This window comes from Trachemys scripta, chromosome 15, assembly GCF_013100865.1.
Source record: "Trachemys scripta elegans isolate TJP31775 chromosome 15, CAS_Tse_1.0, whole genome shotgun sequence".
Taxonomy (NCBI): Eukaryota; Metazoa; Chordata; order Testudines; family Emydidae; genus Trachemys; species Trachemys scripta.
In genome coordinates, this window is record NC_048312.1 from 20049225 (window position 1) to 20075750 (window position 26526).

The window sequence follows — 26526 nt, forward strand, 5'->3', positions numbered from 1 at the left end:
ATGACTCATGGTTTGTTGTTGTCAAGTTAAATGCTAAAAGAATCAACTCCCAGAGTTCCTCATTTTGAAAAGACAGGGACCAGTGAAGACAACAAGTATGTATTGGTTCAGAAAAGGGAATGCAGAGTTAGCCCCTGTGCTAGGCTATGGGATTCCTGCCACCAGCTTCTCCTCCTTTCCTGGTACTTTGCTTTGATTTGCAAAAAATTGCAATTTAAATATTTCAATCATATGTAGCTTGCAACAAGATGCAACTCCCCTCTCCTGTTTCTAAGCCAAACTATTATTACTTATTTCCCGCAGATTTCTTTTGAGTAATTTAAGCCAAAAACTTGTTTATGCTAATCATGTCATTTTTGTCCTACTGATTTTTTGGGATTCAGCTTTGTGTACAGAACTCATGATTTGTGCCTACTATTGCCTTTGTCACACTGAAAACCCCCTGCCCAACAACATGATATAAAACCTGCAGAAAGCAGTTCAAATGGCCAATTCCCACATGAAGTGGTAAAAGTAAAAAGCCGCACTATGGATAGATTGCCAAATATAGAGCTGTTTCTATGTGTAGTTTCCCATAGCTACTTCGGGCTGTTCATTTCAGCTCCATAATCATTGGCGGTTATTCCCCAAACCACAAGCAGTGTCTCTCATCCCGCACATTCAGTAAACTGTGTAGAAAAGACAGTTTATCAAAACAGAATTTACATAGATTACAGTGGCTTCTACAACCACAAACCCATCCCTCTGGCTCAACTTTAATACAAAAAAACACACTTAAAAGTTTTGAAGTGATCCTTTGCCGAAGCCTTTTAATCACGAAGCACTGTACTTTTATCCTTAAAAAGTTTGTTTTACAGTGTACACTGAAGGGAAAAATTAGTGTTGATGAGGTTTCCACCTTTCAGTGAAGAAAGTCATTACTATTGCATAAAGAAGATACCCAAGGAGAATAATGAATGTGCAGGCCAGTGGTCCAATGCAGAACCAAGATGCAATGAAGTATATCATGAACAAAGAAAGAAGAGTCCTGTAGCTAGCCAGAAATCTCAGACTGATCCTTGGTCGCCGAGAACGTCCTGACCTTTGTTTCAGTGCTGGGCTGTGCCTGCCCTTCTCTGCAAGGAATGGGTTGGTAAGATGATAGCGACACAACCTGCCAATAAAGTCTTCCCTCGAGCAGAGAATCTCCATTTGATCAGCAAACTAAGGTAAGAAAAACAAAGTCAGTAACCGAACAAGAAAAATGTAAACAAAAATTAAAATGTGGATTTTAGGTTAACACTGAAAAATTGTTGCTTTTATGTTTTGGTTTGTATTAAGAGGACAGGAAAGAGGATTATAGCAATTATAACTCAAAACTCCTATGTCTTTCAAAAGTTAGAATTGTTCCAACACTAATTTACATTTGTACTGTAGTAATTCTGCTAATTTACTATTAGCGGTACAAAGCACTAAACCAACAGAAGGAAATCTGGAACAACAGTGGTGTGTACATATTATGTCAGGATACAGTGGAGAGAGAACTATCAAGTTGCAAGCCAGAGCTTAAAAGAGTGAGAGGCAGGAGGAGGAAGAAATAAAAGGGTTTGGTTGGATTAACCCTTTTCCTGCTTATTTTGACACCTTGGGAAACAGAGTGTTCTTTCATTATGCTTGTATGTGCTAATATAATCCTGTGAAGGATATTCCTTCTACCTCATCTACCATGAACAATACATTTCAGTGTACTGTTTCTGATTTGGAGAGAATGTTGTGACATTTACAACTCTTGAGCAATAGGGGAAAAAAGGTGATTCCAGGCTGGAAGAAGAGCCCTATGGAATATTTGCAAACTCATGCAGAAGTCACATTAATGGTGAGAGTACAAAGCAAGTGTGTAAGTTGTACATTGACACAGGTCAGAGGGAGAATAGGAATATGCAACTGAAAAAGAGAAAGAAGACTTCTCATTGCACTTACCCTTTGATTAATTGCTGAGGATAACTGGAACAACAGTCGCACTAGAGTGGCATTTTCATAACTTCTAATAGGCTGAAGATCAGTATCTCCTTGGTACTCTATCTCAAACCGCCGTAAGCCATTTATGATCTAGGAACAGGAAAGGAAATCACGTACTTTACAGATCAAATTTGAATTGCATATAAACTGGTATCTCTCCTCCCATCCCTGACAAGCTATTTATTTTGATGTAGAGGCATATACTCTGCTTTCTTAAACAGAAGCTCTAGAAGTATTGGGCTGAACGCTTTTCCCTCTTACCTGATACCTGCCAAGAGGCGTAAGAATTAGTCCATCCTCACTCTCAATGCAGTCTGGAAGTTGCTTCTTTCCATTCTCATCCTGAGCTGCTCCACAATTCATAATCATTTGGGTCAGCTGGGCTTCATTCAACTAGTCAAAAAGAACAATTTCTTCATAATTATTCGGTTTTACGACCTTTTTCTGTTCCACCTATTTCCCCATTCACCAGCTCCTGTGCAGCCCTTGAGAACCACATAGTCAATGACCGACAACAGAACAGGTACTGAAAAAAACCCCACTTACCAGTCTACAATAATAAAAAAAAGTGACTAAATTCTTAATTGTTTTCATCAGGTGGCAAAGCCCTTGCAGACAGAAGTATTATTTACTCAGTACATCCTAGTCTTCCCATAGCTGTTGCTTAGTTCTATCTTCTCCCAGCCATGTGCAAGCGAACTTGTGTAAAATCTCTTTGCTTCCTTTCAGCTTAATGAGAGAAGCAGCCATCTTCTATTAGCTTTATCACTTTTGCATTTCTACAGCATCTTTCATTAGAAAATCTCAAAGTGCTTTAAAAACAGTAAGCCATAAAATGCCCTTCGGTAAGTAGGAAAAATATGGGATTTTTCTAAGTGGCTACTTATTGTGGGTGCCTAGTTTAACATGGCTTGGGATCAGTGTTCCCTCTAATTTTTTATCTCCGTGTGCGGAATGAATTTTGTTATGTGCACCAATATGGAGGTAATGTGTGACATATTGGTGCACATAACAAAATTCATGTGGTGGAGGTGGGGCTGAAGGGTTCAGAGTGTGGGAGGGGGCTCCGGGCTGAGGGTTGGGTGCGGGGGGAGTGAGGGCTCTGGGGCTGGGAGGTTTGGGGTGTGGGAGGGGCTCAGGGCTGGGACAGAGGGTTGGGTGCAGAGGGTGAGGGCTCCGGCTAGGGGTGAAGGCTTTGGGGTGGGTCTGGGGATGAGGGGTTTGGGGTACAGGCTATGTCGGGGCTGCGGTGGGGAGAGAGGACTCCCCCAGCCCTCTCTCACCGCAGCAGCTCAGGGCCGGGGGAGAAGCACCTCTCCGCAGCCACAGCAGCTCCGGTGGGGCTGCACTGGGCCGATGGAGGGTCTCCTTTCCCCGGCAGCTGCGGTGGGCCTGGGCCAGGCAGGTCCTGAGCCCCTGCACGGGGCTTAATACCCAGCTGCATGGCCACGCGGCTTAGAGGGAACTTAGCTTGGGATTGATATTTTCAAGTGCACAGCACCCACAACTTTAGTAACAGTCAAGAGGTTTACAGGCACTCAGCACCCCTGGAAAAAAAATCAATCCTAAAGTGTCTCAAGATGGGCACCAAAAATTGAGGTATCCAAAATGAGTGTCCACTTTTGAAAATGTTGGCCTACATGACTTGCCAATGATCACACTGCAAGTAAGTGAGAAAGCTAGAGGTAGACTGCAGGAATCCTGACTCCCATTCATGCTACTTCCCAGTGACAACACTTGGAAGGAAGTTACATACCCGAAAGATCTGGCATAGGTACTCCTGTGCCTTCTCCAAATATTCATCTGTTTTCTTGATGCTGTCTTGCCCAATTTCATCTAGGTCATTTCCTGTATAGGAACCATTCATGTCAGAAGGGCTGAACCTAAACCAGGATAGGAAGGACTGACTAGCCATGGTCTCTGCAGAGTGGTCTGATATGGATTTTGCTGTTTGCTGGGCCTGGCCTATTAACTGGGCCAATCTTAATACCTGAAAAATAAAAGACAGGCGGATGACTAAATAAAGCAATAGAAGAAAGGATACAAGTCAGTAGTAAGCACCAGCGTGTGAATACAAGTCTGCCTGGTGACCTGACAGTCAGAACAGAATCAGCACATTCACTCCCTTGGCTGACATGGACTTGTGCTGGTAGTAGTCATGTGCTCTAACTCCAATAGAATAAAGGAAATCACTGCAGCTGGGGTATTCAGAGGAATGCGAGTGCCCCTCTGTTTCCTTTGAGATGCATCTTCCTTCAGTTCACTAGCCTGCTGCTTAGGGAGAGACCCTCTCCCTCTGCTACACCATTTTTAACTGGCTTGCTGCTGGGTATTGATTATTAACACTATGACTCAGAAATACACACAGTCATTGTTGAGAGATGAAACAAGTACATGCCCATAGCAGATTGCTCCAAAGCTGCAAGCCCAGTCCACCCCACCCTTCAAGACTGGAAAGCAGTCTCTACATTTCTATTTTCACACTTGTTACGGACCTTCCAAACAGATTCTACAACCACCACCAACTCCTGATTCATCTCCTACTTTTAAAGAGCTAAAATTTCTCCCCCCTCTTACGTGATGGAGCAGATATTCAGGGGCTTACACACAGCAAGTAAGCAAGGTCATTGCTTACCAAATTCCTGACTTCTGGACCAAACATCTGCTTGTACTGGAACTCCTGTCCTTCCAGGCAGTAAACATGACTCTTCACCTTAAATGAGGCATCTGTGATTGCTGGAGGCCATGATGACAAGAAGCTCCCACCAAGAGTGGGGGTCATGAAAATTCGGTGTTGACGGTGAGGGATAACAAGTTCTGGCTCCAGGAATAACTGCTCTCCTAGAATTTGGGATAAGATGATGTGGGGTGGAGAAAACCAGGTTACACCTTCCTCTGATTTGGGGATCTAGCAATACAATTTTTTAACCACTCATTGTAACAAGGTTACAAGGTTATTTGGGGGTGGAGAAGGAGGGCGGGGCCCTAGTTATTAGCTCAGGTTTTCCACTGAATCTTCACTCATACAGCAGAAAGAGCTTTCACTATTACAATGGTGCATCTAAATCTATATAGACATAGTACTTCTAGGCCATGATTGGTTGTTGGAAAGGATATTATGGTCCCTATGCCTGCCCAGCTGAGCATGTTCCAGCATCTGAAGTTTTTGTTGCTTGCCTAAACCCTCTTGTTCCCCCCACCCCCACTGTACCCCAGTACGCTCAACATGCAGCTTTCAGGACACTTTGAACTGATATCTAGAACTTGGAGTGCAAGTTCTTGCTGACTTGCCATCTTGCTGAAGTCTGAGTAAATATAAATTTCTGTAGGGCATTACAAAGTTTTACTTTTGAGTTAATTAATAACTAAACTCCACAAACAATAAAGAGGTTGTAAAAGACAAGGAGTTTCTGTTTACTAAAAATACTCAGCATCGTGGTTTTTTTATGTTAGTTAGAACAAATAGGAATCAGTGAGACTGATGAATGGAAATTAGAAAAAAAAAAAGAAAAACTTGTATAGATGTATGAAACCAATACTGTAAATAGAAGCAAAGACATCAGGTCTCTGAACTTCAATGTCACATGAGGCAGACACCGAATCCTCCAATTTGCATTTCTCCATGCTTCTGAGGCAAAAGAGTTGCCATGGGACAGACCAGGACAGAACACTGCAAGGAGGCAACATGGTATTCAGTTACCTTTCTGGATCATTTCAGCTAGGTTGGGCTGAGCAAAGACCTTGGCTACTCGGAACACCATCAGGGCATTTTTAGCGCTGACCAAATCGGTGCGGAGAGCTCGGTTCAGAAAGCCTACAAATAGCTTGGTGTACATCAGTAGGTTCTCTTGAATGAAGGGAGCCCTGTCAAAGTAACAATGGGTTTGTGAATACAGCCATTAAAATAAGGAGTAAGTATATTCAGTCTGTCAAATAAATAATCCCATAGAATATATTTTAGACCATCAACTGGAATGATCTCATCCTTTCCATTTCACACACAGACAAAAAAATGTCCCTCCTTACTCAAGTGTTTTTAGGTACCAGTAACAATCTCTGACTTTGTGCTGGCAGATATCTAGTTGCATAAACATGCAATGGGAGGACTTCAGAAGCAAGCTGAAGCCTGAAGTGTGGTTTCTATCACTGTCTCCTGCACAAGTATCCAGGAACCAGAGAAACTGGTGCTGCCTCTCCATGAAACCCACCCTCACCGCTGAATGGATTGTGCCACTATAGGTCTTAGGGAAGGAGGAGGTGCCTCAGAACAGTTGGTAAAGTCGACACCCAGTCAACTTGTGGAACTCGTTGACAGGGGATGTTGTAAAGGCCAAAACTATAACAGGGTTAAAAAAAGAAGAACTACATAAATTCATGGAGGATAGTCTATAAGCCAAGATGGTCAGGGATGCAAAACCATGCTCTGGATGTCCCTAGCCACTGATTGCCAGAGGCTGGGAGTGGACGACAGGGGATGGATCACTCGATGACCGCCTGTTCTGTTCATTCCCTCTGAAGCACCTGGGATTAGCCACTGTCAGAAGACATGATACTGGGCTAGATGGACCTTTGGTCTGACCCAGCATGGCTGTTCTTATGACCTAGGATTTTGGACACAGCACAATGCAATGAGCAGTGTAGTTTGTAATGTTGGAGCCACCCGGGAGGACTTTGTTGAACATGGGAAAGATGGTGAAGTAAAGGGAAAGACACCAAGGAGTCCACACAGAGGAAACAATGAACAGAGCTTATGTTTATCAATATAGCTTTAAGCCAAATAAATACTTTTACCCATGTCAGGGTGACGGATATGCCATCTTTGTTCTTCCTCAGCAGGAAAGCCAGTCTGGCACCTGCTGTATGAAGCAAGCTACTTAGAGTAACATGTCAGGAGGAACTGAATGGGGTAAACTAGGAAAGCAGATCTCAACCTTTTCCATTCTGTGACCCCACCTCGCGATAAAGAAAGAGGGTGCTTGGTCACAATTCCACAGTTCAGTATCCATGAACTAGATGCTTACAAGGAACAACATTTAAAACTCTGTCTTCGAGATTTTCATATGCAAAATTCTAACAGTTAACAGATGCCATCTGCTGAAGCCAGGATTAGAGTGAGCTGCAGATTCTGCTCAGGAATAATCCTCTGTTTACCATTTCTCTGATACACTGCGAGGCTGAGGCTCTGCACTCTGAAGTGGTTTCTCAGGCGCATATCTCCAGGGCTGCACGTAGCTTAACCACATCTCCAGGACCTGAAGCAAAACCACAACAACATAAAAAGCAAGTCAATTGAAGAAGGAAGATTTTGCTTGTTTGTTTTGCTAAGTCCCTTGGGCAATGACACCCACTTTCTTAATACCAACAAAAGGCTTAAGGAATGAAAATATCTTGCAAAAGTCTCAGCCCTGAAGAGTCAGTCTTTAGTGATCATGTGCCCTTGCATCAGAGCTGAAGAGAACTAAATGCTTAGTAAAAATCCATTAACAAAACATTTTAGGAAATGCCTGGTTGTATTGAACAAGCAGCTCACCCTCTACAATAACCGTCAAATGAAAGAGTGCTCAAGTGGCTGCCATGGAAAGGAAGATGCATCCACCAATCAAACTGATGTACTAGTATTGGTGTATGCAGTGTTGGACCCAGGATATTAGAGACAAGGCGGGTGAGATAATATCTTTTATTGACCAAACTCTGTTGGTGAGAGAGACAAGCTTTCAAGCTTACACAGTGCTCTTCAGGTCTAGGACACGGACTTAGGCCAGGTCCACACTACAGAGTTAGGTCAACATAAGGCAATTTACGTCAACCTCACTCTGTAAGGCCTTGGCTACACTTACCCGGTAGTTCGACGGCTGGAAATCGAACTTCTGGGTTCGACTTATCGCGTCTAGTCTGGACGTGATAAGTCGAACCCGGAAGTGCTCGCCGTCGACTGCGGTACTCCAGCTCGCCGAGAGGAGTACCGCGGAGTCGACGGGGGAGCCTGCCTGCCGAGTGTGGACCAAGGTAAGTTCGAACTAATTCGAACTAAGGTACTTCGAACTTCAGCTACGTTATTCACGTAGCTGAAGTTGCGTACCTTAGTTCGAATTAGGGGGGTAGTGTAGACCAAGCCTAAGTGAGGTTGACGTAAATTGCAAATTTACAATCATTGCTCCCGCCAATGTAAGTCCCCCACTATACCGACCAGTGGCAGAGTCTAGTGCTGCTTTGAGTTGGTGTGTCCTGGTCTGTTGGAAGCTTGCTCTGATGCTGAGCTTGGAGAGGTTGGGAGGGTTGTTTGAAGGCCAGAAGAGGACGTTCAGGAAAGATTTCTTTCAGAATGGGGTCCTCATCAAGCATGGGTTTTAGTTGTCTGATGATACTTCGTATGGGTTCCAGTGTGGGGTGGTATGAAACAACTAGGGGTGTGTGGTTGGAGGGGGGTTTATTTCTGTATTGAAACAAGTTCTCTCGAGGTATTTGGGTGGCCTGTTCCATGATGGGATCTACTTCTCTGGTGAAGTGTGGTTATTTAGTAAGGCAGTTTTGAGCGTGTTAAGGTGTATATCCTGGACTTTCTCCTCAGAGCATATTCTGTGGTATCTGAGTGCCTAGCTGTAGATAACAGATTTCTTGGTGTGTTTGGGATGGTTACTGCATCTATGAAAGTAGTTATGGTGATCCGTGGGAAGTTGTGGTGGAAATCTATGAGAGAGTGTCTGTCCAGAGGATGAAAATATCATCAATGTATCTCAGATACATTATTGGTTTCATGGTGCATTTGTCCAGAAATTCTCAAGGTGGCCCATGAAGAGGCTGGCATATTGGGGAGCCATCCTAGTACCCCTGGCTGTTCTGGAAGTGTAAAATTGTTATGGCCGAGGATGAAATCGATGAGTTCAGCAATATGTTTAGGTTGGATATCAGCAGGATGTCCGTTGTTTTGTAAATATTTGAAGCAGGCAGCTATGCTGTCATTGTGAGGAATGTTGATGTACAGTGAAGTGACATCCCTGTTGGCAAGGATGGTGTTCTGAGGGAGGTGGTTAATATTGCAGAGTTTGTGGAAGAGGTTGGTTGTGTCTTGGAGGAAGCTGGCCCTTTGCTTGGTGAGTGGTTTGAGGATGGTTTCTATAAGCCCCAATATCCTTCCGTGAGAGTGCCATAGCCAGATATGGTGGGTCTGCCTGGGTTCCCTTGTTTGTGTACCTTGGGAAGCACGTAGAAGGTCCCCGGGAGGGTTCTTGGGGGATGAGTTTGTAGAGTTTCTCTTGGAGTTGTTTGGGGAAGGATTTGATGATATCCTTAAATTCCTGGGTAAATTGTGGTGAGGGATCTTCTCTGAGTTCTTTATAACAGGTGGTGTCGGAGAGTTGTTGGTTGGCCATGTTAATGTAGTCATCACGGTTGAGGACTGTGATATTATTCTGACATTTAATATTCACTGAAGCACCATATAGTCTAGTGAGACACATGGAGGATGGGCTGAATAGCGTTTTGTATTAATGCTTTTTCAGTCCTCCTTCTCCAACACAGCAGTGGGCACTCACACAAGAAACTACTAGGCAACAGGGGGTGAAATCTTGGCCCCACTGAAGTCCATGACAACTTTGACTTCTGTTGAATTAAGATTTCACCCCAAGAGGCTTCCCAGTGGTCTATTCTGTCCTATCTGCCAAACATGGCAACATAACTGACCCAGCCATGTCACTTCCCCCAAGGAGGAGGAATGTATATTTAAAACATCTTGATATAAAAAATTAAAGCTATATTTCTTCTCCTAGTCTGGTTAGTTACAACAAGATTAGAGTGTATTATTAGATAGGACAAATTTATCCATAAACATACAGGTTCTCTACAAGAATAGCTTGTTCTCAACCATAAAGGGAAAGAGAAATGAACCACCACCACATAGTTTCATCAGTATCTAAGAATTCCCCGTCCTATACCTTTCTAACTCTAGTCCTAATAAATGTTTTTTTCCCTCTTCCAGAGGAAACAAATCATGAACAGGGAACAGTTCTACAAAAACAGTAGTTTTATCACTGGAGCTGGCCCAGTGTTTTATTAACTAACTCTGATTTTGTACGGACTCAGCAAAAATAAAAGCTGGTACATACAGCTCTGAAAGAGGCATCCAGAGGCCAGTGGCCAAAGCAATGCTGCAGGAAGATATAGAGCTTCTGCTGGACAAACCGAGGAATCACAACTCTGCAATGATATTCAGACACAAAGACACATGTATAAACAAATAATAGATGATAAAGTAATATCTCAAACATTTAATACAGAAGTAACGAGTTTTGATAGGTTCTTTCTCAGCTGAAGAAGGAGCCAATGATTTGAATATGTCTGAAAAGTTCTAATAGTGATGCACACAACCTGCTATTCCAGGGCCAAATGCAACCCAAGTGCCTCTAAGAAGGCTGCCCAGTGTTCTCTGGTTTCTCTCTGGTGCAGTTTCAGTAACACAACTTTTCCTCCACCCAATACTGATCTGCATGTGTCCTTTGCAGAGATATGTACAGAAATTATTTCTGCACCAGTCTGACTGCTCTTCTAAACTGGCTTCAACTTCCCTCTGTTCTCAGAACAAACACTAGCACCTCTAAAGCAGTTTGATCCCCTCCCCCTTTTCTAAAAAAGCTGAAGCATTTTCCATTGTGGATACATTGTGGATTGGAAGCAATTACTTCCTTCTTCCCTATTCTGATCTGGACTCCAGCCCAAAGTGCATGAGGAGTGTAAAAGTGGGCTCTCTCATCCTCCTAATAATGCAATTTCAAGCTCTCAACAAAAGCAAAACTGACAAAGTATGTATTAATTAGTGCTTTGCATGCTCGAAAGGCAGTTTGACAGTATACCTACCTCTTGAATTCCTCCAGTGGGCTCGCTGTATGGGAATGGGCTGAGGGCGAGAGTGGCTCTGGTTTCAGGCTGTTGGCAAAAGCGTGCAGATGCTTCACGAGCAGTCTTATCACTAACACATGCTCTTCTGTGGGTTTAAATGATTCCTGGATTTAAAGCAATAGGCAGAAAGATAAGTTTTGCTTGTTAATCCTTTATGAGGGAGCTCAGCACAAAGATATTTTCACATCAGACATTTAAACAGAACAGGAGTGTCCCTACCTGTTTAGTTCTGTGTCACCCGATTTGAACAAATTATCTCCCCAAGAGAACAAGTTGCATCACAGCTCTGCCTTCAACAGCTCACTAACAGAACATCACTAAGTTTTACTTTAACTTACCCCCTCTCAGGAAAAAATAAGAATATCCATTCTTTTATTTATTATTATTAATTATTAAGTGTCTGTTAACACAACAGAACCATTATTATGCTCTCAGCTCACACTCTACTAAGCCTTCCTTCTTATGTGGGTGTTCTTCTGCCTCCTAAAAAAGAAAAATTCTAAAAAAGTTATGACAAGAGTAATATTTGCTTCTGTTGCTCATGCCCTGAATGATCCTGTTGCACTTAACATCAGTATAAGTTTTTTTGGGGGTAGGGGTGTCATTCAATCTTTTTACTGGAAGTGTGGGAGATGGGGAGATCAAGGATAGCCAAACACAAGTACCACAGCAACAAAAACAAGAGTGATGGAGGGTTGCACTGGGCTGCATGTGTTAGCAGCAGCTGTGAACGGAGATTTTCGGATGCTATAATGAAGCTGCATTCAGGTGAAACTTCGGAGCTGCATAGCTTGGCTGCTTGGGACAGGTTGTTTTGGTTTTTTAGGATACTACTTCTTATCTTTTAAATGTGTTTAATTGTGTGTGAGCAATTCAGAACAATTCTTGGTGCTATGATGACACTTTAAAGCCCTTCCTGCTTGCAATGGATGTGGGGAAGCAGCTAACAGTTTTCATATGCTTAAACAGTTCTGAAAATTTTCTTAATACTTTTACATAGCTAGGTTCCCTCTGGGAAAAGGCTCAACTACTGACTGATGGCAGGCGATGAAGGGCCTCTGACTGCAGCAGTGCAGTTGGATGGATCTATGCCTTCTCTAAGGGGGGGGAGGCCCTATTATTTAGGATTAATGAAAACTCCATTTGTATTCCTGCCAGTGTCCATCACCAGCGGAAGTGAGGCTACAAAAGGGGTCACACCAGTTGATAGGTGGCTGCGAGTCAGTTAGTCTGAAGGAGAAAATACCTAACAAAGACATCTTAGGTAGGGTCTTTCTGGTGCTATGAACTTAGGCCAAGATTTTCAAAAGTGGCTAGTGATTTTGAGTGCCCATCTTGAGACCCTTATCGGGTCTGATTTTCACAAATTGCTGAGCACCCACCTTCTGAAAATTCAGGCCCCTTTAAGGAACCTCAAACTGGGCACCCAAAATCACTAGTCACTTTTGAAAATCTTGGCCATTGACTACCTCCAAGAAAGCATTCTCTGTTGTTTTATATGAGTCTTCAACTGTTTGTGTGGTTGCATTTAACTCCAGTGTTCATTTTCACACTAACAAATCCTCTGTCACTTAAAAGCTATTTGACAGGCTAATTTCCTCATAACCTGGATCACCAGCATCACCACAAGCATTGTTCTTTAAAGCTAAAAGGCAACTTCTATTCTCCCCACTCTTTCCAAAAGTTCTTGACCTCCAGCCCTAATTTGCAGGAATGTTTGCCCAATCATTCCTCCCCTCACCTAGGAAGGTGGAGAAAATACATATTTCACATAAGTTTAAGAACAACACTATGGACTGGCATGATGATTTAAGGCTATAAAACAATGCACCGGGTAGTCGATTCTTATTTTCCTTCTTAAGCAGTATGTTGATTAATAGTAAAAGTGTTCATGCTGCCTAGGCAAAAGCAGAGGATTAAGTGGTTAAGGCAGGGAGAATTCATACCAACGTTAACTTGCCTTTATGGACTGTGTGCCCCACCAAATGAGGAACCAGTGAGTAAAGGGCTGAAATAGGGAGGATGAACCCAGGAATCTGTTCCAACAGGAATGGCTTTGCAGGCACGTCCTGAATAATCCGCAAATGTGCAACCCACATATCCCTTTATGAAGTTAGCCAATCAAGCTCAGGCTGCCAATATTAATTTAACACTGTCCAGCTGTGTTTCACTGGAAGTGTAGAATGATTGTTTACGTTACCTACCTCTCTCATTAGGGGTACAGCCATGCAATCTCTGATCTCCTCTTCCCTGCAAGATTCATTTAAAGGAGCAGTACATGACAGACAAAATTCTGCCATTAGCAAAGCAAGTTGTTGGGCCAAGGAGATATTAGCACAGTGTCAATTTTTTCCCTTTAAATCCATTAAAAGAGATGCATCTCTTAAAATGGGGATCCCAATTGGTCCTAATATGTGCTATACATCTAACATCCTTTTCCAAGGTGTTCATCAGCATCTCTCAGTATCTGCTGCACCGATCTTTACCAAATATTGTTTCAGTGGAACTAATCTCTGAATCATCTTGCAAACCTGCTGTACAGCTGCCTTTTCTGCTAGTGCCAGTTAATACACTTTGCAGATAACATGATGAAACAAGATTTTTGAAAAAGAAACAAAATGAAAAGATGGCAATACTTGGTATGCGTGGAGGGCCTGGTAGCCGGATTGGGCAGGACTACTGTGGTGTGTACTGGAGATACTGAGTCGGTAGTGGAGAACCTCCAGCTGAGAGACAACAGAAACAAAAAGGAAGGAAAGAGGGAGAGAAAAGAGCAAGAGAAAAAAAAAAAAAAAACAAGAAACAGTGTGAATGATCCAGAGAAAGGGTTGTGGGGGGAAAAAATGGAAGTCACAAATACAGTCAATGACAACATATCACAACAGCTGCAGCCACAGTATCCTCTTCTCCTTCTGTATTCAGTTGCTTGATTCCACAGGTACCTTGACCCTCATCAAATTGGAAAAGCAATTGACAGGACATTGTTGTTGGGTTCACAATTAACATTAGTGGGTTGGGGGGAAGCTCGGATTGAGTCGGCTCTGTCTCTGCCTATCCACAAAAGCAGCAGGCTTGTATCAGTGACTTAACAAGCCGTGCATAGAGACACACAGCTTCCGCCAAACATGTTGAGGAAATCTTAGGCTCATGAAACTAAGTCCAACCTCTCTACTTGAAAACAGCTAACCTGCAGGACAGAATAGCTGAATATAGGGATTAACATGTGGAATGCTTTGATGTGGGGCAAAAGCAATCATTTTTCTGGAAACACTTACTTCCAAACTAGTATTATGAAAACTATTGTAAAGCTATCCCTTAGCCTGCAGTGCACTGGCAGACCAAGGTTTGGGATTCTTGCTTGTGTGCCAGTGAGAATCAGAGGAGCCAATACAGGGACATATCTTTCCCCAGGGACATGGAGAGTGAAAAGGTAAAGGGTTGATTGCACCGCTGTGAGCCTCTCCAATTAATTGCAGTATTGACAATCACCAGATAGGAGCCTCCATGCTTTGTTTTTCTAGTTAAAGGCGAAATACTGTTGATGGAAATTCAAATCTGTGGAAAGTGAATAGGTCTCCAAGAGAGAATGGCCTCTACTATTAGAGAGGGGGGGGAAAACACTAGAAAAAAAACGCCCAACCAAACAAAAAGACAAGCTTGTTGTAGAGCTGGCTTGCTGAAATAAAAACACGGCCATTAAGGTTCTAGGCGAGTGCGAAAAATCTTCCCAAGTCTCAACCACACTCCTCCTTGGACAGGAAACATTTTCTAAAACTAATCAATATAGTGGTGAAGAGGATACTGTAGCCACATTGACATGTATGGAATAAATAAAAAAATCAAAACAAAATGCACACCTAAACAGAGACCCAAATCAACAATATCAGGCATCTAAACTAACTCTCCGTCTCACACCTCCTCTAAGTTTATCTGTTCCTTTCTCCTCTATTTTCAATTCAGTTTTTCAGATTTATTCTGCTTTGCTTTGACACTGCTAAGAGAGCGGTAGCAATGCCACTGCAAGCTCCCCAACAGCAGAGCCCATCTTCTGCTATGGTAATTAACTCCCCTCCCATTTTCTGCAGCAAGATCTAGGCACCTGAAGAGTGCCACACATGCAATTGTTACTGAGATCTGCGATCCCTGGCAATGTAAACACAACAGGCTTTACACAGAACCCTGTTAGATACTGACCCTTTAAAATAAATCAAATCATGACAAAAGCAGAAGCTAAAAGGAAAACAGATACTGCACACCTGGCCCACACTGAACAGCTGCAAAACAGACAGAGGAAAGGAGAGTACAATAGAAAGGGCGAAATATGAAATTGAATCAAGTTGAATTAATGGGGGATCATCAAACCCAGCATAACAGTGTCAACCTCAGGCTCACTCCAGATCTGGGAGCAATTTCAAGCAGAGTAATCACAAAGGAAAGTAATTATTCTTGAAGCAAACTCTCTACTGGCTCCTCGCCATACCTCACCCCCACCCTTTTATTACTGACGTAAAAGAGATTCTTAATGACATGAATCTTTCTTAGGATCTGCCTGTTTCTTCAGAGGGGGCAATGGGAAATGACACAGCTGGGATCCTGCATGGCCCTCCCAGACACCCCATGTTTTTCTGCTGAGGGAAGGTGCATCAAGTTCTGTGGACGCCATCCCAGCCCCGCTCTTTACAGGAAAGTTTGTAGCTAGAGACTTAAAATAGCACATTCAAAATCATGAATGGGCCCAGGTTCTGAGCTCTTCTGTGGCACTGACCATCCCTCTGCTCCACACATGCAGAAAGATAAACGGAAACAGGGGAAGACACGTGGTCATTATTCACTTTACTTTTTAAAAGTTTATGAATTCTTTAGATTGGCAGTCAAAAGCCGCAATTAAAAAACCCCCTCTGAATACCAGAGAAATGTAAATTTTGCAAGTTCTAGTTTCTCACTCACGTCTGAATGACTGATAAACTTCACTAGTTTTTTTCAACTAATCCAGATAATACTCTGGTCAGTTAAGTACTCACTGCTTGAGAGATAGTGCTGTCTCCACACCTTCCAAAGTCTTACATCTCAGAGTTCTGGAGGAGGGTTCCTTTTTGGATGGGGATGCCATTTCCCTGCCCTTGTTTTCTATCCTGCAACCCACCCAAAAGCAGGAGGATTTCATTCGTCTACATGCCCATAACTAGTGATTCTTGGGAAATAATCAGGGACAGAAGTAGAAAGCCGTCAGACAGCCACAGCCTCAATCCTCGCCTGATCAGTGCATCTGGGTGGGAGCCTATGGTGGCAAAACTCCTTTAGGCACTACCCATACATTTCCACAGCATAAGTCACACTGTTTTATGAGCACTAAGAAATCATCATCATCATCTGCCTGGATGCTGCTATAACATTAGAAGACAGTGTCTCAGCAACAGAGGGTGAACAGAGGAGAGAAGTTTAAAGCGATGCATTTTTTTTACCTAAACATAAAGCTGCATGCACAAAGACTATGCAGACAGAGAACAAAGGTACTTAAAAGCAAAGCCTTTCCATCATTGGTGCATAGCCATGCTGCTGGGGTTCCTGAGTGGAGACCTACCATCTTTATTAAGAGTTTGCAATTTGAGCTCAAATTTTAATTTTTTAATTTTTTTTTTTTTTTTTTTTTTTTTTTTTAATAAAAACAGACAAACTCACCACACTTAGATCTTCAACATTCTTCCCTAACAAATATTTGTTTTATAACCTGATGAAGTGAAGGCTCAGAATTTCCCAGTCAAGTAACTCTCATCTTACTCCTTCACACATGAACAAGCCTTTAATAACTTTTGCATTTCTTCCCCACTGGGAATCCTGAGAATCATCAGTCCGCCGGAATTTTTCCAAATTCCCTCAAATCTCAGCACTCCCAACTCTTCTGATACCAGGTTCCCCTTTAAGCACATCAGTTTTATTCTTGAACAGCTAGAACAAATGGCTTGTAATCAATGTAATATCTTATTTAAGTAAGACCTTATAAGAGATCCCAAAGTTACATATACACAGAAAGCACCTCAGCCACCATTGAAATGCAGCACACATTTAACAATGCCGGTTTCTGGCGTAGGAAATATAGAATACGCTTTACCCAATTAAAACTATAAAGACAGTTTATGAAAACCCATTGAAATTGGATTTAGGCTAAAATCTTTGCTCTTGAAAAACATGCCACTGGATCTTCAAATGACTCATTAACTCCTCAGTAACACCGTCAGCTGCAGAAACCAAATTTAGGTCTCTTGTAATGCCATGTTGACATTTTTGTGGGGGATTTTAACAGGGCATTTTATACTGAAGTCTTACCAGTAGTTACTGCTCCAACTACTATGAGTAGCATTGATTGTTATGACTGTTCCACAAAGTCAACTTTATATATATTTAGCTATTGCAACAAAGGCAAATTTGGATGACACAAGCACTTGTTCACAACATCTTTTCATCACTGCAGTTTAGAAGCTCTGATGTATGCTTTTAAGAACACTCCTTTGTAACCATCCACTTAAAAGTCCTCCGTAAGATGGGAAGTGACAAAGGTTCACCCCAAGATAAGAAGCCAACAAGCAAGAGACACCAACGAATGAAGCACAGGCTATTACCTTCACATGAGGGGACTGCATTTTCTGATACATTTCCAGTGAGTAATGGTGAAGCCACATTTCAACAAAAACCTGCAAAACAACAAATGTTTTCTCAGCTTGAGGAAAAGAGGGAAGACCCAGGAATAGCCAGTCACAATCTGCCTTTGATTAGCCAAATTGAAGTCTGTTGTACATCACTCAACAAAAGACTATGTTATACTTGTAAAATAGTGTGAGCATGTACTTAGAGATGTTTCCGTTTTTACGGACTTGGCTCTTTCCAAGTTCACTTTTATTAAATTATTACATTTAGTGAGATAAGTCTGAACCACATAGTATAATACTATCCCTAAGTATTATTTCACAATATCTGCAATCACACATCTGTATAGTTACACTGCATGTTGCAGTTATGAGGCCAAAACTTCTCCCAGTTACACACATGCAAACCCATCTACTGTATTTCACTGTTGTTACACAGGTGCAAGAGCACTTTGCACCCCACAAAGGTGTATGTTTTCTTTTCTCAATATTTTTAAGGCCCATTATGTTTCTGCCATTACTTGTATTATCACTGAACACGCTCTCTCTCTATTTGTTCTTAGGAGACTATTATACAATACAAGTCAAAACACCTCGTATAAATACAAGAAAAGTAATAGGACAAGCTACAGCTACCATATAGATCATAAAGTCCAAGGAATTGTAAACACAGTTCTGAAAAGTTGAAAGAAGAGTTCCTCCTTTAGCTCATACAGCAGAACACTCATCTGGAAATACCAGTGATCCAAGTTTAGTAGCTTTCATTTATTAACAGGCATGTCTGTTTAATAAGAATGTGTGTGTCTGTCTCTCTCTCTCAAGGGAGATGGGAAAAGGCTGCAAGTGAACTACATAACGAGCACCAGGGGGTAGCCGTGTTAGTCTGTATCTACAAAAACAACAAGGAGTCTGGTGGCACCTTAAAGACTAACAGATTTATTTGGGCATAAGCTTTCGTGAGTAAAAACCTCACTTCTTCGGATGCACATCACACATTTCCTATAGGTATTACTTATCCATCCCTGAATTCAAATACCTTAGCAGAATAACCTATCCCTTTTGACTCTTCCGTGTGTTTTCATTTCCCTTCCAACTTGCTTTAAGAATAAAAGCCCCAAGATCATTGCGCATACACTATGGTAGCTTACACTGTACAATCAATATTTCAGTTTAGCCTTGGGGCATTATATCAGGTTTTGAATAAATTTCTAGTTCCTGATATTTCTCTCCCTAAATAAAGGGAGACTTAATCTGGTGTAAGTTGGATGAGACTCAGGCCCCTAAAATCCAAAGAGTGGCAACAGTTGCTTAACAACTTAGCAGTGCCTTTTTATCTTATGTTTCTTTATATTATGTTAATAGAAAACAACAGCTGCACTGCTAAGTTCCATTAACAGACTGCAAGCTAGAGAGGAATGGAAAAGCAAGCTGATCTTTAGTTACGAAAAAAGAGATTTACCCGCAAATTAGCTTTTTCAGTCATTCTAACTTTAAAAATATAAGAAAATTAATCAGACTCACTTTAAGCACTGTTTCTGATCTCCAGATCTCTTGGGAAGCAGGATCAGCATTCACTGAAGGCTGATGGGCAATGTGCCGTTTCAGCAGACTAGTGTGATGTATGCCATAAGAAGTGAAAGGTACTGCTGGGGATCTTTAAAAGAGAAGTTTATATAAATACTGAAGTCAATGGGCCTCTGTACAGGGACAGAGGTCATAAATTGTAACCACAAGGACATAAACTGGATAAGAGTTTGTGCTAAATAAATCTGCGTAATTAGAATTTAAAAAATTAAGCAAGAGATTGCAATTACTAGCCACAGCATAAGTGTCCAGTGCCTATTTTCATTTATTATTTTATGCAAACCACACACTACATTCTGCAGTACACTATTTTATTTAGCCAGTCTCCTATTCAATTTTATTGTGAGGTTAGGCTTTCATTAGGCAGCTAAATCTTTAACAGACTTAATTTACTCTAGTTTAAGGTTGAAGAAAGCCTGAGGGAGAGCTTTTGGGAGTCACTCAAAATGCCATAGTTAAAAAAAGCCACAATAATATATATTTGAGTAAATAAACATTTTTGATGATAAATACATAAAAATACCAAATTCAAAATTAGTCTTACAAAATTGTACATTCCCACTCATCCCAGATGAGTAAGATATCAGGTTTTATCATTATTAATCATTGTAAAGGGCAGACAAGTACATTTTGTACATGTGCCAGTAAATTTTCATGTCAATTTTGCAAGGCTAATTGAAGAGCATAAGTTAAAACTACAAACAAGCTCAAAAACTTTTAGTAAGAGATTGAAACTCTTGCCTCGGGTCCTTCTCAGTTTGTGGCTCAATAAATCAACATATAAAGTTATGCATAGTCTGTCACCTAACTTTGATAACCCTGTTATACGCTGGATAGTAAAATAAAAATTCCACCCAGGCTTTGTATACCAGATGAAGTAAGAAACCCACAACAACTGGTAGCTTGCAAGGAAACACTGACACATTTTTAACTAGGACATGGAAGGTTATAGCAGTAGAGACGACTGAAGCTGGCAACATCAGAAAGTTAAAACAGAAGTTACTGTTTGCCAAAATTGTCTGGAGTCAGCAGTAAAATTGTTAGAACATGAGAGGTTCCTTCAGCTACAGCCAAGACCAATTCAATTGCTCCCTGACTGCCCGCATATGCATTAAGTGGTACAAGCCACTCCGGGGTGGATGGTGAGTGTGTCCCACACTAGTCAGAGCATATAGCAGGAGCCATAATTAGTGGTGTTGAATGAAAAAAATCCAACAGCTACAAACCATATTTATAACTCATCTCTGGCTCTACTACTACTGCAGGCCAGCAAACTTTCAGGATAAAAGTTTCTCAGCTTTCAGTGACCCCCATATGATATCCTCCATTATAAGACTACTATACAGGTACAATCATATTTATTTTATGTATGGATACACACAATATAAAAATGGTGGCATTTTCTTACATTATCTGTGGCAAGAACTCATCATTGAAGCAAGCCAATTTTTGTGAGCATTGCCCATGCAGTCTAGCACTGATAACGCAAGTTTACCAAGTCATTACCTAGGAGCAGGTGAAGGGATGCCCCCCCCAGGATTGGAAGAAGGTGGAGGAAGAACACTTCCTTCTGTGGGAAGAAACCATTTCAGGTATGTGTCCACCAGACTGAAGTAAGCGCTGTTTGAAGGGCTGACATGATGGGTGGTGGGAGAGTTCTGGAATATAGATACACAGCATATAGCTACAATAAGACAATACACACGCTGTCACAATAAATCACTGGGAATGATAAATTTCATTCTGGGTCTGATGCAGGAATTACTGGATGAAATTCTATGGCCTGTGTTATGCAAGAAATCAAACTGGACGTTCATAGTGTTTTATTCTAGCCTTAAAGATCTGCATTTTCATGAGCTCTTTGGGAATGATTCAGTGTACTGAATCACACTTCACATCTGACAGCAACATAAGATACTGCTAAAAACAAGGAAAGTTTAGTGTGCAATATAAGACTGCCATGTCTATTGTTTGTTCAACAAAGGACGAATGATGGTCAACATGCTCAGCAGGTATAAAGTAAGAGTGCACAGAACTGAAATTTCTATACCTCATTCATCCTCAGCCACCAACAATGGAATGCAGCACTGAGAAGAGGAAGATGTGTACAATTATCTACATGTGTATCATCACTGCCTATGTTTTCATCATATCAAATGGTATTTATAAGGCAACAGGTGCAAGTTTCAGTTTAACTGGGTTCTTGCATTTAGAGAAGAGATGGAAGCTTTCAAAGTGCAGTGAAGAAATAGTTTGCCAGAATGATGCTACTTTAAAGGGAAAAAAGCATTAAATTTACTTACCCTCTGTGTGATAAGGCTTATTGCAAAGTAAAACATGTAATATTCAAATGGATCTGGAGAGACAGAGTCAAGGATACAATAAGTACAGCTTATTGGAAAAATGATATGAATTATTGGCCCTTTAAATCTTCAGTATCTCAGTACTAGTTTTAGAAGACTTTCTAGAGTTCAACGGCAAGTTCAGATTTGATCTTTTGCTCTCTTCCCAGGGTGTTTATTACACACTGTCTGGTAGTTTAGGTTTTTTTCTCCCTACCAGACAAACAACCTAGAAATATTTATGAAACATAAGGGGTGATATCCTGGGCCCACTGAAGTCAAAGGGAGTTTTGCCATCAACTTCGATGAGGCCAGAATAGAAGTTTTCAAACATTCGAGATTTCAATGGACGACAAGTTTAAGTCTAAACATTCCCCTACCGTGTTTGCAATCTGAACACAGCAGCACTGGACTAAGGCACATCACTGTACAGCTAAGTACAGTAAGCAAACATCAGAAATGGATCTTGCTTTCTCAGTTTCAGTCACTTAAAATATTAAAAGGAATTAAAAAATATAAACCCTTCAATTGTCAAAAGGATACTGAGGGCCAAGTTGGAACCTACGCCTCCAGATGGAGGGAACTGGACTTTGTTGTGGTATAGTGAGCATTCTGGTAGGACTCGCTCTTGCATGGAAGCTTTCACGGGGCCCTGAAAAGAGAGGGAGTAATGAGATACCTACACCAGTCTACTAAGAATATGTGAATGAGTTTTTGAGGATGTATTCTTGTATTGGACTGTAAAAAGATGTCTGGTTCTTTGTTCTAGATTGTGACTATCTGGTTGCAATGGAAAAGTTATTTCACGAAGCTTCCATGGACAGCTGTTTTCCTACAACCATAAAGTGCTATGTTCCATAACCAGGAAGACAGTTAATCTTCACTAAACTTACAGGAATGAAGTGTCTGAGAGATGTGAGATATTGTTAGAGGTGGGGATGCTTTCCAACAAGTTTGGAAGAGAAGTTTTAAACTCCATCTATTGGTAATCAAGACAAAAATAGTCTAGTGCCTATTCTGGCGAACAAATAATAAAAAAGAGAAGTGAAATTTCTCAGTTGAACAGCACAAAAGTTTGCTGATAGTAACACAAGCTAACAGCACAACTTCTTATAAAATCCATCATGACAATGAATGCTCTGCCTCTAACAGCCCTCTGAAACAATCAACAATCTAGAAATCCCATCTCCAGAGCCTGCTATGCTATGAAACAGTAATTAAAATACTACGGTGGCAGGTCCTATCCTGAACTCAGAGTATCTGAGTAAGTAACATTCCAACAGGTGCAACACCAAAATAATTTTCTCCTACATAACTTTTAACAGTTACTTACTGGAAGATAGGAGACTGGGAATTCATATCTGTACTCCTCAGCTTGGAGTTTGTAAACCAGCTTCATCATCGGGCCACTGTAAGCAAGGATGAGGAAAAACACTGTGAGCATCTTTTTTCTTTTTTGGCCTCTTTGTAGCTGAATGTTTACATATGAGGAAACATATCAAATACTGGTTTATTAATTCACCGTGAATTTTTCACTGCTCCGAAGTTAGCACATTTACCTGGGATCCAGGAAATCCAGGGCAATAGCATACTCTGTAGGATTCGCTCTTCCGTGCAAACAGCGAAGATTCCAACCTATGATTATGCCATCCAGACTACCAAAAATATTCTCCACTAGCCATGGGAAGATGGCATGCAGTTCCTACAGGAAAACAACCAGAAAAAGGAGTGGAGTCATAATAGATAAATAAAATTTTAAAAAAGAAAGATTACTGTTCATGTGTAGATTCTTTGTCTGAAGAGCCTTAATTTCAGACATCTGAATGCAAGAAATTTCCACCAACTACAGTCAATATATGCATCATTTTTGTTATTTCCAGGACACACTTCTATGTGCAGAACATTCAGTGGAAATAATTTAAAGAAATTTAAATGCAAACATATATCCCCGCCTTGATGTGAAGTTGGACTCTGCCTGTTTTCTAAATCCTCGCTTCCCATAATTTTACAGACTGGACATAAGAACGGCCATAATGGGCAGACCAAAGGTCCATCTAGCCCAGTATCCTGTCTTCCAACAGTGGCCAATGTCAGATGCTTCAGAGGGAATGAACAGAACAGGTAATCCCATGTCGCCTATTCCCAGCTTCTGGCAAACAGAGGCTAGGGACACTTCAGAGCATGGTTTTGCATTCTTGCCCATCCTGGCTAATAGCCACTGATGGACCTTTCTTTAATGAACCCTGTTATAGTCTTGGCCTTTACAACATCCTCTGGCAAAGAATTCCACACACTGTGCATTGTGTGAAGAAATACTTCCTTTTGTTTGTTTTAAACCTGCTACCTATTAATTTCATTTGGTGACCTCTAGATAACACTTTCTTATTTACTTTCTTCATACCAATCATGATTTTATAGACCTCTATCATATCCCCCATTAGTAGTCTCTTTTCCAAGCTGAAAAGTCCCAGTCTCATTAATCTCTCCTCATATGGAAGCCATTCCATACTCTTAATCATTTTTGTTGCCCTTTTCTGTACCTTTTCCAATTCCAGTATATCTTTTTTGAGATGTGGTGACCAGATCTGCACACCATATTGTTACCATAAAAGTTTTCAATCTAGAGCGATTAAGGTGATAGAAAACCTCATTCTTTATTCCTAGACTACTATGTTCCAACTCAACTGGTTAATATCAATCATGTGTCACATCTTAAAATATTAGTGTCCTCATATTTGGCATTTCAGTAGAGAATAAGAAGTATGATTAGGAAAGTGATCAATTAAAATTTGGAGTTTTGTAACTACTGGAGAAGTTAGGTAACTTTTGAGAAACTACTGAACTCATAAAACTTCATATAAGAATATTAAAACTCTCTACAAAGGCAGGAATAAAGAAAAATATTTTTAAAATAATATTTTTATAACTCCACTGAGATATAGCTCATACTACATTCATGAAAAGATAGCTGCTCTGTACCTTGGCAGGAAAATCTTCAATGACTATCTCCAGATCATGGCACCTCTGAGCAAAGGGCTTGTTCATGCAATCTGCCTTCAAACTGGCCTGTTATAGACAGAAACTGAAATCAGATCACTTCTTCAAGAGAAAGTAAAAAAGGCAACACTTGTAAAGATCTTGGCAGAGAATTCTCTAGTTACAATGTTCTATATCGCTCTTGTAAAAAAGCAATGGGCTGTCATTGTTTCCATCATAAGATTTATTCTAAACATAAGTATTTTTTAACTCAAGACAAATCTCAGATAGTTTTTTTTACCTACTTGGATCTACATTACAAGTTTTAAATTAAAGAGCAAGTACTCAATTTGTGACCATTTAAGTGCTATGAAAATAAGACTACATGACATTTAGAATGGTCAACACACATTAGAGTATTTGAGAAGAGGAGCTGGAACTTTCTCAGTGCATTTCCACAGAATGCTTTCAGATTTTATGCTATGCATTCTGCTTATAGAGAAATTGTCAGGAATTAATATGTGGAGGATTAAATTTTCAAGTGATTATTTTGCAATTCATTAGTCAAAAGCACTATCACCACAAGACTTTCCTAATGCCAATAACCATCTGTACTGGCACTTACCAATAGGAAGCTAGGCTGTTGTAAGTGAGGGACAGCCATAACTGTCTTTCTACAATACCCCAAAGGAAGCGTGGTCTCAGGAAACCACTGCAAAGAAAAGAGAGAGAAACATCTAAGTGAATATTAAAATCTCACGTTATAACACTGCTACAACTCACTTTCTGATATGTTCATGTTTATGCATGAAAACAGGCAAAATGTATGTGTATTATGTCTGTGTGACTGGGGAGCTGGAGTAAACCAAGGCAGATCCCTGACAAAGGTGACTACACTGTATTTCCCCCATAGTTGATAACACCGCACAGTTTCATAGAAATAATACAGTCCTGTCCAAATAAACATAACTGGGGGATGGGTGAGGATGCAAAAAGAGCCTCAGTTTAATTAGACTGTAGCCAATGCAGGGGAACAAAACCATCTCTAGGGGACACAACCTGTATGACATGGACTGTATGACGTGTTTATGGAAGCACCAGTCCAGCAAGAGAAAGAAGACACTATCCAAATGTGAGATTGTCTTCAAATAGCTCATGCTATAGCCCCCCCCCCCCCGAGGTGGTGGCTGCTGACACAGGGAACACATTACCACCAACGTCTGTCTCTCAGGAAAGAACCCAGATGGGACCAAGAGAAGCAGGATCCTGGAAGGTTTTATGTTTGTTGGGGAGCGGTGGGGCTGAGACCCCTCCAGGGGGCTGGATATTGGGGGCCCTGCTTACACCCTCCACCCTAGTGCTGAGACCCCTCCAGGGGCTGGATATTGGGGGCCCTGCTTACACCCTCCACCCTAGTGCTGAGACCCCTCCAAGGGCTGGATATTGGGGGCCCTGTTTACACCTTCTTCCCTAGGGTTGAGACCCCTCCAGCCCTGCCCCCAATCTCCAGCCCGCTCTCCCGGGAGCCGGACCCGGGCGGGAGGGGGCGTCTCCCCACCTCGCGCGGGAGCCTGTACCCACCCCCAGCCCAGGGGAGGCCCCTCACCTGGCCCCGCTGCCCCGTCCCGCGCTCTAGCGCCCCGGACCATTTTCAATCCGCCGCCGCTTCCCCCTCCCCTCGGGACCGGCGCTATCGTTAGACGTCATCCCTCTCTCGGCGCGTTGCAGTGACGCACTACCCCCCCTTCCCGGCTGGCGGGAAAGCAGCCCGCGGGGCAAATACCGGGGCCTGGCCTCGCGTGGGTGGCTGCTGCCTGCGTCATGGAGCTCCCCAGCCCCCAGGGCCCGCAGCGCCGCGGCAGAGCAGGAGGAGGCACCCGGAGGCAGGGGAGCAGCCTGCAAGCCAGGGCTTCCCTGCGGGAGGGAGCCGGGGCTGCTGCAGGGGGGAGCGATTGTTGTTATGTGTATTATTGTAGGGCCTACAGGCCAGGACCCCGTTGTGCTAGGCACTGAACAACAAATCCCAGCGGGGGCCCCGCCTAGGGTGACCAGATGTCCCGATTTTGGGTTTTTTTTTCTTGTATAGGCTCCTA

The 26526-nt window shown here is 41.9% G+C and overlaps 1 protein-coding gene across 2 annotated transcripts; it reads right to left on the minus strand.

Annotated features, from left to right (window-relative positions):
* Positions 1–378: 378 nt before the first annotated feature.
* On the minus strand, positions 379–26145 carry SMPD4 (sphingomyelin phosphodiesterase 4). Of its 2 annotated transcripts, XM_034791263.1 has the most exons (20): positions 26040–26145; positions 25059–25145; positions 24437–24523; positions 23017–23159; positions 22791–22866; positions 22001–22109; positions 21419–21471; positions 20622–20773; positions 19053–19185; positions 17508–17579; positions 13527–13616; positions 10849–10994; positions 10101–10191; positions 7150–7250; positions 5699–5862; positions 4634–4839; positions 3755–3988; positions 2260–2391; positions 1960–2088; positions 379–1203 (listed from the first exon to the last, which is right to left on the minus strand). In XM_034791263.1, exons 2-20 carry the CDS (start codon positions 25095–25097, stop codon positions 877–879), a joined length of 2484 nt encoding a protein of 827 aa, XP_034647154.1. In that variant the 5' UTR covers positions 25098–25145; positions 26040–26145; the 3' UTR covers positions 379–876. The 2 variants fall into 2 exon arrangements, with proteins under 2 accessions (XP_034647154.1, XP_034647155.1); XM_034791264.1 differs by lacking the exon at positions 13527–13616.
* Positions 26146–26526: the final 381 nt, after the last annotated feature.

What these genes read in the sequence shown, in the direction of transcription:
- SMPD4 (XM_034791263.1), bottom strand. Translation starts at nt 25,097, where the DNA reads ATGGCTGTCCCTCACTTACAACAGCCTAGCTTCCTATTG. An exon ending in TAAGCCTTATCACACAGAGG is followed by an intron (nt 20,774 to 21,418) that starts GTAAGTAAATTT and finishes TCTATATTCCAG; the next exon opens with AACTCTCCCACCACCCATCA. An exon ending in ATCCCTTCACCTGCTCCTAG is followed by an intron (nt 19,186 to 20,621) that starts GTAATGACTTGG and finishes TCTCTTTTAAAG; the next exon opens with ATCCCCAGCAGTACCTTTCA.